General features: G+C 42.8%; 1 protein-coding gene across 1 annotated transcript in view; it reads right to left on the bottom strand.

The window, feature by feature from the left end:
- Positions 1-18859, bottom strand: part of LOC139693917 (uncharacterized) — a 68239-nt gene that overhangs the window by 5333 nt on the left and 44047 nt on the right. Inside the window, exons 2-3 of the mRNA XM_071592251.1 lie at positions 4914-5113; positions 398-585 (exon numbers count right to left, since the gene is read on the bottom strand). Coding sequence (XP_071448352.1) covers positions 398-585; positions 4914-5104 — 379 coding nt within the window. The 5' untranslated portion in view covers positions 5105-5113. The remainder of the gene's footprint in view (positions 1-397; positions 586-4913; positions 5114-18859) is intronic.

The raw sequence follows: 18859 nt of genomic DNA, 5'->3' as shown, positions 1-18859 counted from the left end.
CGATTGTTCGCAGAGTCGTTGTGTTGGAAACCACTCAGAAATGAGATTTCTATGCTGAACATTCAGGATTTTCAGCAACCTAATTATATTTATAAAAGAAACAGTTTTTTTTAAACTTTTTTATAAAGCTATAATATATAATTGAATAGATTATTCCGATATTTTTACTCGCATACTAAGTATTTTCTGATACGCTGTGAGTAATGCAAATGGCATTCGGCGTTTAAGGACTCACAAACAAAATATCTTCCTTGAACCTTCTTAATCTTTTCACCCAACATTATATGTCTCTAAACTGTAAAGCGAAACGTCTTGACATTCGTGGAGGTTTTGGTGACGGAGGAAGGTCATTGCTAGTTACTCGCCGTTGCCTCACTGATAGCCCTCGAACACTGACCTGGATATATGAGGCCCCCGTGGTTCCTGGAGAATTTCAGGAAGAGGCCCCGGGTGTCCCTGGCTTTGGGCCGTTCCGGGCTGTACCCTGAATTGGCGATGGCGCCCCTCTTGACCCTCGTCAGACAGCCCATGGCGAGGATCCGCAGGTTCTCCTGGTCGATGTCCTCCCGTGGTACTGCAGACCGCCTGCGTTTCCGTGGTTAGCGGGCAAGATATCAAAGTTAATGTTCGCTCATCTTTAATTTTTGATAAAAGGAATTTAACGGTGTCCCTTCATCTAAGATTTACAGGTAGAATGGTGAGAATAGCCAAAGAAATTCTGGTTACAGCAAATGAGGTAACGATCACTTTAGTTACATTCTTAGATATTTTGTTGCCCTTTGAAGTACTGGCGTTTCAGTATCGCCCACGCCCTTCAATTTCTTTGGGTTTAATGTTTCACGCTTGAGGGGAAATGCAAGGTTTGTATAAAAACTACCTGGAAAGGTTTCGGGGAAAAATAGATTTATTTCGTTAGACATTGCTACATTGCCTGGAAATTCTTCAAAGTACTTCTTCCCTTGAGCGTCAACACACTTTTGACCTTGCGGCTTTTGCACTACTTGAAGGCTCCTTGGTAGGCGGAAGGTCTTTAAGGGTACACGTGCAGGCTTCTTTGACGGCACTTAGGGTTCCGTAGCGGCGTCCTTTGAGGGAGGATTTCACTTTTATAGAGTATAGAAAATAGTCTGACGGTTCCAAGTCGGGAAGGCCCTAAGGGGGCTGGGGTACCGTGGCGATGCCGTTGCAGAAGGTCTTTGCAAGAGCAGACCCTGCTTTTGATCGTCCGTCAAGACCTCCGGGAGGACGAGTTTAGCTAAGATCTTTCGCGGTCTGGATTCAGCACTTCACGCACACGTTGCATGTTCTCGTCGATTCTTGTCATCGGCGGCCGTCCATCGCGGGGCTCGTCCTCCACACTCTCTCGGCCATATCTGAAAAGCTTGTGCCACTTTAAAACTGCAGCTTTTGAGATGCTTTCATCCTTGAACACTTGGTGAATCATGCTCAACATCTCCGCACCCGATTTTCCCAGTCCACTCACAAAATGTTACGGCATATTCAATCTTTCGCTGCATTTTACGCTTGTACCGTGTCACTCGACATGGGTCCACCAAAAACACGATCCAGCCGGAACGAAGGCTCGCAGGCGATTAGCGCTTGGATCGGGGTTGAAGGTCACAACCTCCACCACCGAACCTGCGCGGTGCGAGCGCGCTGCAACGTACAGTTACTTCAGGAAAATATTTTTCCCGTTACTTTTATCGATTCCATGTATACATACTTCTATCTCCGTATGCCTTAACCGCTGTTATCACCGGTTAATATCCGAATGGAGAATATATTCCCCAATCTTCACAGTACCTCATTTCACCGTTCAAAACGTCTTTAAAAAGTTGCGTGGGTAGGCTGAAAACTAATGCACACATGCTTGTATACTACAAACCAAATGACCTCCAGAAGCACTCCTAGTGACATGTGAAAGTAACATTCCCCTCAACACGCATGTGCAGGTCTGAGGTGGGTCTACCAACAGCAACCGACTCTCTAAAAATGTGAGAATGTGCCCTCTCCACTGTTCCTCAGTATAAGCAATCAGTGTTCCCCAAATGAGTGAATCGCCCCCAGTCCTTCCCAACGCTTTACAAACCCTGTACCGCGGTTAACATTATGAGAGTGCTTTACTCGACTTAAACAGTTAATCCGGGTTTTTTAATGACTTTGCGGTCCAAATGGGAGCGAGCACGCGCTTACATGGGGGCGGGTATTGCCCAAGGGAGACGATAAAGCCCCGACCACTAAGTTACTGATTGGATTTCTTCTATGGATGAAAAAAGGGTTCCTTTCAGAGCTGCATTAATCCGAGGGAGCAAAAAGAAGTCTGCTGGGGCGACACCAGGTCTATAGGGAGGGTGTAGCAGCGTTGGCACCTGGTGTTTGGCCAGGGACTCGTCGTGCGTTGGGGAAACATCGACGGCGTCGTCGTTGGGGCACAATAGACGGTGAGAGTCCAACAATTGTCGAACACGAGCCACGTTGTTGAAGGTTCTGCTGATTGAAGGCAGCCCAGAGCGTTGTTCGTCGTAAACCTCTTCTCTCTGCCCTCCTTAAAGGCCTTTAACCACCTCGAAACTTGTGAGTCGGGCAGAGAAGAGTCCCCGTTAGTCTCACGAACCAATTTTTTAGTCTCGTCAAGAGATTTTTTCCAGTTAAGCACAAAACTTAGTAATCGCGTAACGTGGCTCGATCATCGAGTCCATTTTTTCGTGACGCGGTCGGCGCGTAGAGGTTTACAATAACTGACATCCTGCCGCTTCCGCTGCTTGGAGAGCACTGAGACCGGTTTCGCGGCAAAGCTCAGGGACCTTCCACCGATTCCAAGTCGTTTTATCCCATTCCGACCAATAGGAACGGCGCGGGGAATTCAATTGCATTACTTTTCGAATGCACCCTGTAAGTCCGACATAAACAGAAAGAACTTCTTCCCCCTCCCCCTACCTACAATCCCTGGTCCTCCCTCTATTTAAGATTCTGGACATCGTATCTTATAAATAGCCTATCTTTCTGCAGTGTAAGTATACTCACCATTTATTTCTTATAATATGTATGTATGTGTGTATTATTCTATGTGTATACGTACAAGGACTGTCCCAAATATAAGTAGAATAAATTGGGGGAAACATTAATTGCAAATCAAAGGATAAATTACTAAAATTCTTCATGAGAGCACCCTTATGTATCGACACACACCAATGCCTGTGCCTCCGCCAGTTGTGGTATACTTCCTGTAAGGCATCAACAGGACTCTCGTTCACGACCTAGTCACGGCCTCTTTGACATAATCCAGTGGCCAAAATTGGTACACAAAGGGGCATTACTTAGGTCGTACTCAAAGGCCCATGTATCGTCACCAGTAACCACCTATTCTGAAAAACTCGGGTCACTTTCATAGAGGTCCAAGGCAAGATTGTCACACTAGTAGTCTTCCGACAGCATCTAGGGGAACATCTTGGCACACCTTACTCATGACTACAGCGTCTTTACAGAAAGAATGTAGAGACTGTAAGAATGCAATGCATCATGGTTTTCTGAATATTGCACACTTCTGCTAACATCCGGAAAGTTGGGGGCCAATCAGAATTGGGCATGTGTCTCACTTTTCGCACGTTTTCATCACTCGGTGTTGTTTTTGGACTTCCATGGCATTCCTCATCGTCAACCTACTCGGTACCCTCCCAGAACATCGTACGCAAGCAGAAAACCATCTCTTGGGACATTCCTTCATCTCCATAAGCATCCTTAGCCATGGTCATGGTGTCCGTAACCAATTTTCCATGCTTAATGTATAATATTATCGCATATCATTGTTCAATGGAAAGTGGCATCGTGAATTCGTGACGTGACCGTCGAGAGCAGGGTTCCAGTCTAGCAGCATTCCGCACACTCCAACTGGCCACAGTTTACTGGTGTGGGTCGCGCTGCTTTCCCATGATCTCCCAATTCGTCTCCCACCACTAACCACCCCACTCCAGCCATCTGCATTGGTGGCAAAAATCATCCTACTTAATTTCGGAACAGACCCTGTATGCATAAAAACTTGAGAAACTTCGCCATTAAGACCACAACAACACATTGTGGGTGAAAAGAATTAAAATAATGCGCAAAACTCACGAACGCTATTACCCTTTGGTTCCCGCCGTTTGCTATACTAGAAACTGCATACACACATCGATATCCTTCCATCTTCCACACCAAACATTTGTTTCATCACACAAAATGTATACTAACCCTTTCCTTCATTCAAATAAAACACCTCTTGAGGGTGTGTCGTCGCCGTTGGGCGTTTATCCTGAGCGAATGAGTGTGCGAATAAAGGTTTGTGTATCAAAAGTATCGTTAACAATTTTTTCCGGACGTGTTTGCGTGAAGTACTGAATTCAGAACATCGGTAAAGTGTGCGCATGATCGCAGATCGTATGGCTATTGATGCAAGGTGACAGTGCACACGCCATTATATCACTTGAAAATTTGACAATGCGAAAGATCCGTGCTAAACTCGTCCTCCCGAAGGTCTTTGGACGGACCACCGAAAGAGCAGAGTCGAGAGTGTCTGCTTGCGAAGACCTCCTGCAACGTCATCGTGACGATTCCCCAACCCCCTTACAGTCCGCCCAACTTGGCGCCAGCAGACTATTTCCTATTCCTTAAAGTGAAATCCTCCCTCCCTCAAAGGAAACCAACATTATGGGACCGTAAGTGCCGTCAGAGAAGCTTGGACGTGTACCCTTAAGAGTATCTTTATCCAGGATCCGCCTAGCAGGGAGCCTTCGAGTCGTGGGAAAGACGCTGGCAAAAGCGCGTCGAGGGATATACTTTGAAGAATTTTGAGCAATATAGAAATATGTGAAAGAAACCTGTTTTACCGAAACTCTCCGATACAAACCATGCATGAGATTTGACATACGCGCGTTTACCCGTTCAAGAGCAGTTCGCAAGGGTCGACGGGAAGGATAACGGTCCCCTCTTCGACCGCGGGCTTCCGAGGGGAGCCGATGACCCCGACGACAAGGAGTGCGCCGCAGAGCAGACTGCCCCCGGACTGGCGCCCCATGACGCAGGGACGCTCGTCTGCTGACGGCGCAGGAGCGACGAAGCTGCTGGGCATCGATGTTCCCTGAATGGAAGGAGAAATGGATTATATCAGTCACGAAAAGAATCAACGATTCAAACTCATACGAGTGTATGCCCCGTGAAGATCCCAGCACACATAAAACACAATGCGCTGACATTTAACGGATGGTATGCTGCTCGAAGTGATTTCGTTGGAATGCACTAGGACACCAATTCCACCGTTGTTCAATGCAATAATTAAGGAGTGTAAAAATCATTCGCCTTGACCGGGATTCGAACCCGGATCCCTCTATGTCCGGTCGAGTGCTTTAGCCAGTTAAGCTATCAAGGCGTCCTCTTAAACTCAGAAATTTTAGGGGCTTTTAAAGGAACTGAAGTTTGTTCATTTGGTTAAGCACTCGACCGGATATTGAGGGATCCGGGTTCGAATGCCGGTTAAGGAAATAATTTTTACTCTCTGAAATTATTGCATTGAAATACATATTAGCAGATGACTCCGTTAAAAGTTACTGTTGCAGTTACTGCGGCTTCTCCCGCAGTTTCTTTGGAATTCCACCGTTGCCAATGGAATTCACTTCATATTTGCATTTATGGATATATAAGGATATATTTATTTTTGCGAATTACATTCTGTTGCTCTTTCATTCAAAAATAGAAAAAAATGTTAACTTGTGTTTTACGCATGTATTTTTATTAATTGTAAATTCATGTATAAATTGTTTTAGGATGATAATAATGCTATCTTTATACTTCTTTAAACTTTGCAATAATTTACCGTTCGAACTGGAATCCTTTTCCATTTCAGAGTCAATGTCCGTATTTACGAAGAAAGGACCTGAACTGTCGACAATCGCGAGGCTGTGACGTCAAAATTTGTCAATTCCGAGTTTCAAACGAACGTAGTTGGGACATCTGGGAATAATGCGACGATGTGAGTCTTTTCTAGAGTATCCACTGTGAACAGGTATATTGCCCCGTAAATTCGTTTGAAACGGGGGTTGAGGATTTAGGAGAATATCAGCAATTGGAACACTGGAGAACAGACTCGAGGAATCTGTTGATTCACATTCCAATTCCTAGGCTGCAGGGAATCGTAGTCTATTATGCTGAAAAACCTGCTCCATGGCAAGGAATCTCTAACTGCGCAAATCCAGCTTTGCTCAATCGAAAACCCTTTGTGTTCACGATAACTATTCGACCGCAATCTGTTCTCTGCCGCATATTCCTCTGGATTTACGGGAATTTGTCTTCTCGTTGGTCCCATCAATACCGTTTAAAGGTTTTCAGCTGGTGAAGTTCACGATGAAATATTAGTGAAAGTCACAAATCGCAATTTGACGAAATACTTTGGATACGAATGCCAGCCTTTGAGACTTCTGAGCCTGGCAGGTATTCCAAATAATTCATTATTCTTGATAGTTAATAACTTTTCACATAATATTAAACATTTATCCAGTGTTTCGATCATTTTCACTGGCGATGTCTGGTTTTTATCCGCAGTTTGTTCATTTTCACGATTTCTCTGATCGTCCGTCGGATCTTTATCAATATCCTCCTTTCCAACAGTTTTCGGTGTTTGATCATGGATTTGAGTAATTTATTAATCCTAGCCTCTAAATCAGTATACATGCATCAATAATGCTACAACAGTAAAATAGTTAAACGGAAATAATTCAGAATGGCTCAAGGTATTTGAATTTCCTTCAGTGTTCCTTGAAGATAGCGGACCAAACTTCCGCATCGTCATGACGGTGATGTTACTCGTTGCTCGTACGTCGAAGTCCCATCGCCTGTAGAACGATGAACCTTGCTCTTCGCCATGCCCAGAAGCGAGGGCGGTTTGCCTAGGATTCTCTCGAAATAAATTTATAGATTCACTTTCATCAACAATTTCACTGCACGACTGAATTATAAAGAAAACCTGATTTGATTTTAACGAACGTCTTTTTAAATAAAAACGTTCATACTGTTTCCTTACAAGTTTTGGAAGGTGTGGTCAATATCAGGAATGGAAGGGAAACTCAAGCATCGAAATTTCACGTATTTACGGAAAATACCTCCTTTCGATTTTTCTTTAAATTTTCATGAACCGATGGATTGATATGAAATTTGCTCCAACCTTTTGCTGGTCCTTAACTTCCCTTTTTAAAGGGGTTTTGCTTTTGAAAAAAGGGAGTTATGTTGCCATACCTTGTATATTCCTGCGGTATGAATTTTAAATTTCTTGATAACGGCATTGTAAACTTCGAAAATGTGATTGAAATACATGGATTTTTATAAAACGTTTCGGAAAAATAGATTTATTTCGGATATTGCCACGATGCCTCGAAATTCTTCAAAGTACTTCTTCACTTTGGAGGGTCGAAATACTTTTGCTAAAGCGGCTCTTCCGCGACTCGAAAGCTCCCTGGTAGGCGGACTTCGGAAGGTCCTTGAGGGTACGCGTACAAGCTTCTTTGACGGCATTTAAGGGTCTCATAGTGGTGGTGTCTTTTGAGAAAGGATTTTACTCTTGGGAATAGGGAATAGTCTGCCAAGGTGCAAAGTTAATGGGTGTAATGGGAATGGGGAATCGTCGCGATGTCTTGGCAGAAGGTCTTCGCAAGCAGACACTCTAGACTCTGCTATTGGTCGTCTGTCCAAAGACCTTCGGGAGAACGATTATAGCGCAGATCTTTCGTATTGCCAAATTTTCAAGTGATGATGGTGTCCACTGTCATCTTATCAGTGCCAATACGAACTTAAATCATGCACACACTTAACCGACGGTCTGAATTCAACACCTAATGCACATGTCAGGTAAAAATTGTTTCCGGTACTTTTTATACAAACCTATTAGAGCAGTAATGTCATCGCTTGAACCTGACGACGCTTTCGGCGAAATCCTGATATGTTCAAAGTTAATCGCTTCAGATATCTCAACTTTCAAAATGAATAAGCTCAACCATTCACAGGGTTAGAACTTTCGGACGAAATGCTAGATTTTGTTTATTCCTTGCTTTATGAAAATCTAAAATATGAACCGGAGGACATTGCGCCATGAGTCAGTTAAAGTATTCAATTTAGGAGACTTAGTTAGTTGACCACTAAGCCGTGGATTTAGGTGACTCGCAGTATGGAGAAGATAGAGGCTCACAGTGTGATGAAGTTCCTTCGTTATTTGAAAGGTTAATCCTAGGAAAGGTAAGGTAAGAAGGCTGTCCGATATTGCCCGCGTGTCGCGCCACCTTCCCCGGCGAGTGTTCGACCGACCGCTCGTGGCCCCTCCGTTCCGTCCACGCCCCTCCTGCCCCCCCCTGCCCTTCCTGCCCCCGCCCCCGGCAGCACGTCCCGGCCATAAATACGTGAGTCCGCGGAGGATGAATATTACGGCTCAATCGCAGCCTCAGCATCCTCCGCGGTGGTCAATTTTGATATTTTAAACGGCTGGCAATAAAATAAAAATTAGTTGTGAATGAAAGGGGGCGATGGCGGGACCGGATTGTGGCGTGGCCGGCGGGAGGGGGGGAGGACTCCCGCCGCCCATAATTTTCAAGGGAGAGCCACCCAGGAGAGCATTAGTCGCGTAATAGGAGCCATTTTTATGGCCCACCTGGACCCATCGGTAACTACCACGATGAAAAATCTCCCACAGATTAAAAAAGTGAATGTTCATCACCAGGAGGGAATCGGTTACCAACGCGCGACGAAATAACACGGTAACACTGTTATGGCGATGCAAATGACGTAAAAAAATTGATCGAGGTCGGTGGAGAACTCGAGGCGAGGCGTGTGCTTGGGGCGGTTGGAAATGGTTTTGAAGCGACGAAGTGAACCGGGGTGAAGTGGCTCCCTCCCTGCGTACGTGGAGGGAAGAAGGCACGAAGAAGGGGTTATGAAGCTTGGGAATTTTGTGCGCCGCCTCCATTACGCAGTTTTCTACAAGCGAATGCTCGGTGCTCTTCATGATAACCACCCACCATATCCATCAACCCAAATGTCATTGCGTAAGGCAGGGTACTTTAGAGAACGCGTAAATTTCTCACACCCTCGGGCGTGAGAAATTTACGCGTTCTGTGCGCAGTTATATTTTTCAAATATATTTATGTCTGTGTGCGCATATGTATATATATATATATATATATATATATATATATATATATATATATATGTGTGAATGTATATATGTATATATACATACATATATATGTATATATATACATACATATATATATATATATATATATGCGTATATATATATATATATATATGTACATATGTATATATATATGTACATATGTATATATATATATATGTATATATATATATATATATATATGTGAATCATGGACAACCCCAAGGTCGGTTTAGTAGGTGATGGTAGAGTTCACCCAGTATTAAGCCCGACGGCGAGTGTTATTCACACATCAGGGTGATAAGGGAGGGCCAGTTCATTTTACTGCGATATAAATATCTATGTGTGTATACACACACACACACACACACACACACACACATATATATATATATATATATATATATATATATATATATATATATATTTATGCACATGGAAATAGATATATGTGAATGAATATTTGTTCGCCGCAAGGAGGGATTTCGTGTTTGAATGTTGTATGCATATATATATATATATATGTGTGTGTGTGTGTGTGTGTGTGTGTGTGTGTGTGTGTGTGTGTGTGTGTGTGTGTCTTTTACACACGTATTTCTATCTCGGTAGGTTAATCTGCGGAGGGTGCGGAATGGAAACCACTCAATTTTGAACTAAAAGTAATTTCTTCTTAATAATCAATTGTGCATTAACTCATCGGAAAGAGGATCCATGAAATAACATTTCGCCGTTCTCCAGTTCTGTGGATTGGGTTTTTAATACTTCTAATAAGTGATTGATAGTCTGTGATGATGATCGGTTTAATATTTATTCTTGTTGATTGGTGTGAGCTTGAGGTCATCTGTTTGAGATACTTATTCAATAATAACACTTTCAGTCAGTACGTGCAAACTCTCGAGTCGCCGCAATCCTCAATGTTCCGGTCCAGGAGATTTCCGCCGGAAGAACTAGCTCATTAATAACTAATCGTCTTTGAGAGCCTCCTTCATATTCCCCTTCTCTTGTGTGGAAGCGCCTTCCTTCCGGAAATCCCCGGAGGAATATTCCTCCGGGGAAGTGTACAATGTAATCGATTTCCTTCGCTGATATTTCTCTTCGCTTCAGTCATCATCCCCACCCACCCTCGCATGGATTTTCCTCCGGAGCGTTGCCAGGCGTCACGTGACTCGGTGGATCGAGCTAAGGGCGCCTCCTCTCCCTACGCTCACACTGCCAACGATACTCTGCTCGCCCTGCCGATGCTTTACTCTGGGCAAACCTTTTGTTTGCGGACACTTGAGTGCGGGACGTAAGAAAGGCGATGTTTTCCTGAAGCTGAGAAGGGACACCACTTATGATCGCGGGTCAAAAGTGAAAATGTCAAATTCCCTCCTCCTCCTCTTTTCCTCCATCCCCATCCGCTCATGTCGTGAGGGTTTCGCACGGCATGTTTCATTTTTTAATGTTCGATCCATTCGCCGCCCTCCGGAGAACCCTCAACCCCAGAGCTCACTTCCGACGCCGACATGTTTCTTTCTCATTTCTCTTTTCCGTTGCCATTCCGACGGTAAGTTTTATTGCCAGAGGGCAAAGCCCAGGATACGTTTTTCATAAATATTCCTCCCCACGCATAACATTCACGAGAATGTTGACTAAGATATCGAGATGGTATCCTTACGCATCAACATTTAACATTCGTATTCGGTTTACGACATTGATCCTGATGACATATGGCTTCGATTTTTATTCGTAAAGCAGGAGTGAATATACTGAATTATTGAGTATGTACAGATGATTATTATTTTTTTCCATTACGACATTGTACGACAAGAAATAATCGCATCAACTCAGATGTCCTTCTTGCTGACGTCCGTTGTGACCGTCAGCGAACTCGATGAAATACGTAGACATAATTTTTATGGATCCCTTTCGTTTAAAAATGAAACTCAATTATGCATTCAACTTCACGCAAATGTCTGCACTTTGCGTGAAATGACGAACCCAGCGATGTATAGAGGTGGAAGAGGGCGCCTTCTCAAGGAAGAGGCTTTAGAGAAATCAATGACAGCCCTCGCTTGATTTTTTAACTTTGGGTACATAAATACTTTGACAGCGATTAAATTCTCATGAAAATATAAGATAGCATTCGTGTTGTTTCGTATTCGTAGGTTGAGGAAAATGTGGGAAGAATGATTCCTAGTATCTATGAGGAAGGAATCTGACCGGAAGACTTTGTGAGATCAGTGTTAGTTCCTATTCCGAAAAAGGTATAGGCTACATCATGTGAGGACTACAGGACAATATGTATGATTTTCCCCTCGGCTAAATAGTTTCTAATGGATCATCAACAAAAGGATAGAGAGTAGGGTAAATGATTACTTAGGGGATGACCAGTTTGAATTCAGGAAGGGGAGAGGCACGCGAGGTATGCCATTGCAGTAATGAGATTATTAATCGAGAGGAATATAGAATACAATCAGGAGGTATTTGCCGGTTTCGTAGATTTCAAAAAAGAGTTTGATAGAGTGAATTGGAAAAAACTAATGAGTATATTGAATAAAATAAGAAAAGATTGGAGGGAAAGGAGGCTAATCCGCAACCTGTACATGTCTCAGACCGCTCAGGTGCGAGTGGGGAACGAGGAGTCCGGATGGGCAGTGTTAGGAAGAGGTGTAAGGCAGGGTTGTCCATTATCACCATTGTTGTTCAACGTATATGTGGAGGAAATGATCAAAGAGGCATGGGAAGAATTGGAGGTGGGAATGAAAGTGGGCGGGGAATACGTAAAATCAGTTAGGTTTGCTGATGACCAAGCTCTAGTTTGTCAGTCAGCCAAGGGGTTGCATGCATTGCTGAGTGAATTGGAAATTCAGTACGACAGGTATGGCATGAAAATCAATATTAATAAAACAAAGGTTATGCGATTTTCTAGGAAGAAAAAGGCTGAGCTAAACATTAAAATAGGAGGGCAAAAACTAGAGCAGGTAGAACCGTTTACGTATCTTGGTAGCGTTTGGACCAGCCCGGTCAAAGTAGTAGGGACGTAAGAAGAAGAATTGCGCTAGGCAAAGAGGCTTTCACAAGGAGGAGGGAGTTGATGACAGGGACGTTGAGTAAGGATATTAGGAAAAGACTCGTAAAACTTTGATATGGAGCGTAGCTATGTACGGTGCGGAAACTTGGTCATTGAAGCAGGAGGATAGACGTAGACTGGAGGCTTTTGAAATGTGGGTGTGGGGAAGAATGGAGAAGGTGAAATGGACAGAGAAGAAAACAAATGAGGCAGTGCTAGCTATGGTGGGCGAGGAGAGGGGTTTGTTGGGTGAAATCCTATGGAGGCAGGAAAAGTGGATGAAGGGGGTATTGACCGGCAGCGGGATGTTGAAGACTGTAATTGAGGGGAGAATGTTAGGCAAACGAGGAAAGTGCAGTAAGAGGGGATAGGGATGTTGGACGGGATGGAGGGAGGAAGGAAGTACCCAGAGTTGAAGAGGGACTTGGTTGTGGATTGGGATGTTGCGTTGTGTTTTGTTGGGAGATATAAAATATTTTTTGTTAGTTTGCCCATCAAGCAGAAAATAGGAATAGATCGAAGAGACAGGAGGTTAATCCGCAACCTGTACATATCTCAGATTGTTCAGTTGCGAGTGGGGGACAGAGAGTTTGGATGGAGGAAGTGACCGGGTTTTCCATTTCGTGCATTAACGTGATGTTTTCCAATCTCTCTCGCAGTCCACTCGTCCAAACTATGTACTGCTAAATGAATGTGTCGGAAAGGATACAAATGTTACGCTGTAACATTTTTATCCTTTCCGAAATATTGAATTTGGTTAATGCTTCGATTTATATGGCTCTCACCTCATCTTTGTACCTATTCTACTCTTTACTAGATTCTTGGTTTGTACTTGAAAGTTAGCGAATATTGAATATCTTATCTTGTCTCATCCATGACAGAGAATTTAATACGCAGTGTGTTGCATATAAAAACAAGAATAGGTGCCTCTTGCACGCATTGCTGTCGCTTCTGAGCGTTTGAGGAGGAGGAGGTTAATTTATTTTGTATTATAACTATACCAACTTGAAATGGGTTTCAAAATGAATTATAAACAGTTATTGTTCCCTCGCTGATGCTCATAAAGAACAGAGGACACGGTTTTATGCTTTGATTTGAGGATTGGATTTAACAATTGTTTTCTATTACTTTTATAAAAGAATTGCCATAGGAGAATGTTGGAAAAGGGCGCCCAGCAGTGCCTCACCCTTTCATGTTTTCACTTCCCGTCTTTGGCTGTTCGATTGATAGACCTGTTTACTCGTAAGAAAAGAATTTTTAATTCAAGATGAAATATGGCATTCAAGTGTTTCGTGAGAGACCTCGTGAAATGTGAAATGTTGCGTAAACTTGTCTTGCATGAGTTTTTGCACGAAACATACAATTTAAAACTGGTTGTAATATTTTTTAAGAAAAATCAAATTAAAAATTGAACACATGAGATGATTGAGTTTCCTTGCTGCGTTATACATTATCCTTTTCGTTATTTAAGGAATAAAATTAATTCTATGCAGCAATTGTGATGCTTTGAATAAAATTTTACCCAATGGGGTTTTGTCACACCTGGGTCATATTTAATCGTGCGTGACTAGTTTTGCTTCAACTTTGAACGAGAAAAGTTCCAAATGGACACTCTTGGAGTAGGCGCAATGAACGCGGGCATAATGACTCTAAGATCGCTGGGTAGTCCACCATTCCGTAAAATGCCTTTCAGACAAATGTTCAGTACGACTGCTGTAGTTCATTTAACTTTTGTCAATTAAATTATTTGCCTTTGTTAACAACTTCATTACTTCTGCTAATACTACTGCCATCTGCCGATGCTACCGTTACTTCATGCCAAACGACTTCATTCCAAAAGCTGGCAATTATTACGCCATTAAGTGCGGAGATGTCATATCTTCAGAAATTAAGATGCCTGAATAAAGTTTAGTTTTACCGCAATCGGCGAAGTTGAGGGGGTGGCGAAAATTGCGCGGATCTGATTGCTCGCTCCTTGGCGTCAGTTTAAGTGCTTCGCGTCCCTTCTTGCAATCCACCGTTCGAAATGCCTTTCAATCTTTCACAGATTGACGGGGAACATTATTTTCACATCGTTCCTCTCGCCTTGAACTTTGCGAGTCCTCGGGGGATGAGCGGCAGGTGACCTCTACGTAGGGGATTACTTGATGCAGCGGCTAAACCTGCTTCAAGGGCAAATGGGTTTTTATTACAGCTGGACCTGTGGCGCAAATGTTACGAAACGCATAGATAGATGCACTATTGATCGCCTGCTTGCATCATAAACTCAAAATGACATAATCGACCATGCCATGGAAGAAAAAAAGAATTTCCATGTTTGTACGGCATGAGCCGGTTTGAGAATTAGGGATTATATTAATTGACTAATTATCGTTGACTAACAAGTAGTTTTAAATATTCTCGAGAGGCATCGAGATGATGCGGTGGCTATCGTACTGGCTTCCCACCGACAGGGCCCGGGTTCAAATCCCGGCGGTGTTGAATACTTTCCAATGGTATCTCGATCCCTACTTGAGTTGCTTTGTGGAGGGCACTTTGAGTGAGTACGCCGTCCGTCGGATGGAACGATAAGCTGCGGACCCCTTGGCGCCTTTCGTAAAGGGTGGGCTAATGCCGACGCCGGGTTTCTCTCCACCCTTCATCCTTTCCTGTCCATCCCCTATGGTGCAAATGACCTCAGCTGTCGGTCGCCTCTCCTAAAATACTACTACTTTATTCTCGAGTTCTATTCTAATTAGCGTTTCGACTATATTTCAGTACCGACTAGTATGATCCGATGTGCACGCGAACCCCGAGGGTAAATGCAGGCGAGTAAACGAAAAAGGGTGCTAGTGATGAAGAATGCGACGGAAAAGTGACTCCGAATTCAGCCCAGTCGCCCTTTAATCTCAACAAATTTCATTTCTCAATTTTGAAATGCCTTTCTCTGCCGAAGAGTGAGAGTCCAGCTCCCTCTGGCTCTAATTCCTTGAATTTTAGCGCAATGCGGTCTGAATCCTCTTTTTTCCCCAGAACTTTTAAATACGTATTTTGGATTGCTAACTCTTTCATTGGGCGGAGCACAAAATCGATAGTATTAGAAATTAATATAAAATATTTGAATTTTTAAATTAAACATCCCCCTAATTTATTTTCAAAATTAAAAAATGTTTATATTGATTGGATTGAGCTCTTACGGAAAGTAGTATTCCTCACTTCAACTTGCGTTGTCGTGACGATTCGTACTTTGTTTTGAAAAGTAAACTGCTTACGGCTATTGGAGTTTTTTAATTCGTTCAAAAAATGTTTAGGTCTGAAGAGCAAGAAGGTATCCGTTTGAGGGAGTTAATGCTCTGATAGTAATAGATATCGGCACGCCGCAAATGACTAACCCATGAGAAACCTACTGTTTTATTAGGTTTGTTCATTTAACGCGTTCTTGCATGCCCACTACACAAATCGGAGTAGTTTCAGGGAAATTCTCCTGCATCGTCGGCAAAAGCCTCCCATCATCATGCTGATACATCTTGCTTGATCACGGCCTTGAGTTTCTTCGGCGTCTTAATTGTATGACGAAACTTCTGAAGCATTTGGGGACTTGGCACCGAGACCAAGGCTAAGGAACAAAACACGCTCCTGGCCACGATCACAATGGAGGAGCACACTAAGGTCACGGCGTGGGGGCACTCCGAACTCCCATCGGATCCCCTCGAAATGTATTCGTCGACGACGTTCTCAAGCGGCACTTCCCTCTCCACGCCCCCGGGTGGCCAACAAATTTCTGTGATGACAACTTATCTATTATGCATCCATCTAACTTTATAGGAGAAACAAACCAGCTCGCGCTCGTGAGAATCACGCATTTAGAATGCTACGTTTCCCAGAGATTGGAAAGAAAGATTGATTGACCGTCCTCGAGACCCGCAATGTTCGCGATGCCAACACTAAACGTTGGCAGAAGAATCAAGCATATATTTGGTGGCCAAGAAACCCTACCTTAACGGCGAAATTCCTTGCCCGCTTGGTTAGAAATTTTGAATGCTAAATACTAAGTTTTTGGAAATTTAATGAAAAGAAACATTTGAGTTAAGACGGCGAGGCAGGAAGTGTTGTTTATGAGCATGGTTATTGTACCCGCCCGCCGATTCGATTAAAATTCAATTCCACCAGCGAAAAGACAAAATATAGCTGCGAATTGTTTGCCTACAATTATCAGGTTTATCACTTCTTTGCAAGGATAAGGAAGTCTGGAGGAATTAATAACAAAGAGGCCTTTATTTGAATAAATAAAAATGCTGTAGCTAGAAATTAGTTATTTCTGACTCAAATCGAAATGGAACGGATAAGTCTGTCGGCATTCAATTGGCTTGAGTCATTACGCATACAACCTTGTTTGGTGCGAAGCCTTCTGCGGCCAATAAGAAAGTTGGTCGAGAACATCCTCCGCTTTCGCCGGAATGACTCGTAGTGCATTATGCACGCTCTGAGGACAATACTCGAAGACGTGCGAATTGTGATCATCCGTCAAGGCTTTCCGGAGGCAGAGATCACCTCCTTCGCTCTCTCTTGCCCTTCCGACTCAAGATCAACCTTGGTCAATTCAATGTAAATTTACCTAGACAAACCTACATTCTAGAGATGATCTAAGTTTTTAAAATTTTAATTAACTTCAAGTAGGTTACGAATCCAATGCATCCTCACAGCTTCACGCGATAGTTTTGTGACATTCTTACTTTCAGGACGGATAGTATTTCTGGCGTTGAGATCTCCTCGCACCGACGTGGGACGTGACTGCGAGCTTCGTGCGCAAAGCCACCAATGCAAGCAAGCGAGGCGAGGACCAATTGGACGTGGTGACTAATATTCCCATAAAATAGTCATTGAATGAGAAATTAATTTGGAAATATTATCAAAGAAGATGAGGGCTCTAACGGATGTCTTTAATTTCATTTTACATCTTCAAATTCCAATTGATATTTTCCATCAACATCACAATTTTATCCATGCAGGGAATGATGCCGGCGAATTTCCCTGAAACTACTCCGATTTGTGTAGTGGGCATGCAAGAACGCGTTAAATGAACAAACCTAATAAAACAGTAGGTTTCTCTTGGGTTAGTCATTTGCGGCGTGCCGATATCTATTACTATCAGAGCATTAACTCCCTCAAACGGATACCTTCTTGCTCTTCAGACCTAAACATTTTTTGAACGAATTAAAAAATTCCAATAGCCGTAAGCAGTTTACTTTTCAAAACAAAGTACGAAGGAGGTTATTTGGCTAACGCCCCAAGTCAAAGGATGGAGTGAAGGGTAAAACAAAAGGAAAGGGATGAGAAAGGTGTACACGAATACGCGCATTTCGGCCACAAGGTTAGCCCTCTTCAGCGTACTGAAGGTGAATCGTCACGACAACGCAAGTTGAAGTGAGGAATACTACTTTCCGTAAGAGCTCAATCCAATCAATATAAACATTTTTTAATTTTGAAAATAAATTAGGGGGATGTTTAATTTAAAAATTCAAATATTTTATATTAATTTCTAATACTATCGATTTTGTGCTCCGCCCAATGAAAGAGTTAGCAATCCAAAATACGTATTTAAAAGTTCTGGGGAAAAAAGAGGATTCAGACCGCATTGCGCTAAAATTCAAGGAATTAGAGCCAGAGGGAGCTGGACTCTCACTCTTCGGCAGAGAAAGGCATTTCAAAATTGAGAAATGAAATTTGTTGAGATTAAAGGGCGACTGGGCTGAATTCGGAGTCACTTTTCCGTCGCATTCTTCATCACTAGCACCCTTTTTCGTTTACTCGCTTGCATTCACCCTCGGGGTTCGCGTGAACATCGGATCATACTTGTCGAAAAACAGCTCACCAGGTGGAGCACGGGTAAGTCAAGGTCGGCAAACAATCTCGGCTTGCTTTTATTTAAACGGAGGATCGAAAATGGGAAGCAAACTCATCTTTCGAGCAAAATGAATATCAAATTACGCATGCCAATACGCTTTGTCTGAAAAGCAGGAAAATTCAAGTTACTTGCATTACTTGCGAATTTATTGCGTAAAAGTCTTTTAGTACATATGCACAGGTTCAGGTCCACGGAATCAGACCCTGGAAGTAGATGAGCCAGTCGTTGCATCCTTTACAGTCTTGTTCAGGGAATGGTCCTGATCAGTTTACAGGCGGCTATACTAAAGATTCATGATTAAAATATTTCAAGATCAATTTTAGAGGCAGAAGCATCTTAATAATGTTTCCGCGCTTGCAAATTTAATGCTTTCGATACATATTCATTGGGCTTAACCAGCCGTCTTCTATTATTGTAATCTGTGTGAAAGGGAACGTTCTCCCTCGGAACCATTGAAAAGACCGAAATCGGGATTTGTTTTTCACAATTGCTCACATGCTCTTGATTTTAATAAGGTTAGTTGCAATTGCTTTTTTTCATTTTCAATAATATACAGATACGCGGTTTTAATGGGGTTGAATCGGTAAAATATTTGAACGTTTTCACCCGAACTTGGATAAAAATGTTTACGTGATAATGTTAACGTGATACGAGATCACAGGCAATCGTACAGGGTTCGTCCGGAAAATAAGTGTACTGAGCTCAGGAAAAAAAATTTATTACACTTTTACATATCTTA

Source organism: Hetaerina americana, unplaced genomic scaffold, assembly GCF_022747635.1.
Source record: "Hetaerina americana unplaced genomic scaffold, ioHetAmer1.1.p SCAF_5, whole genome shotgun sequence".
Taxonomy (NCBI): Eukaryota; Metazoa; Arthropoda; class Insecta; order Odonata; family Calopterygidae; genus Hetaerina; species Hetaerina americana.
The sequence above is the reverse complement of the archived record's forward strand: the minus strand, read 5'-3'. Positions and strand labels throughout refer to the sequence as shown.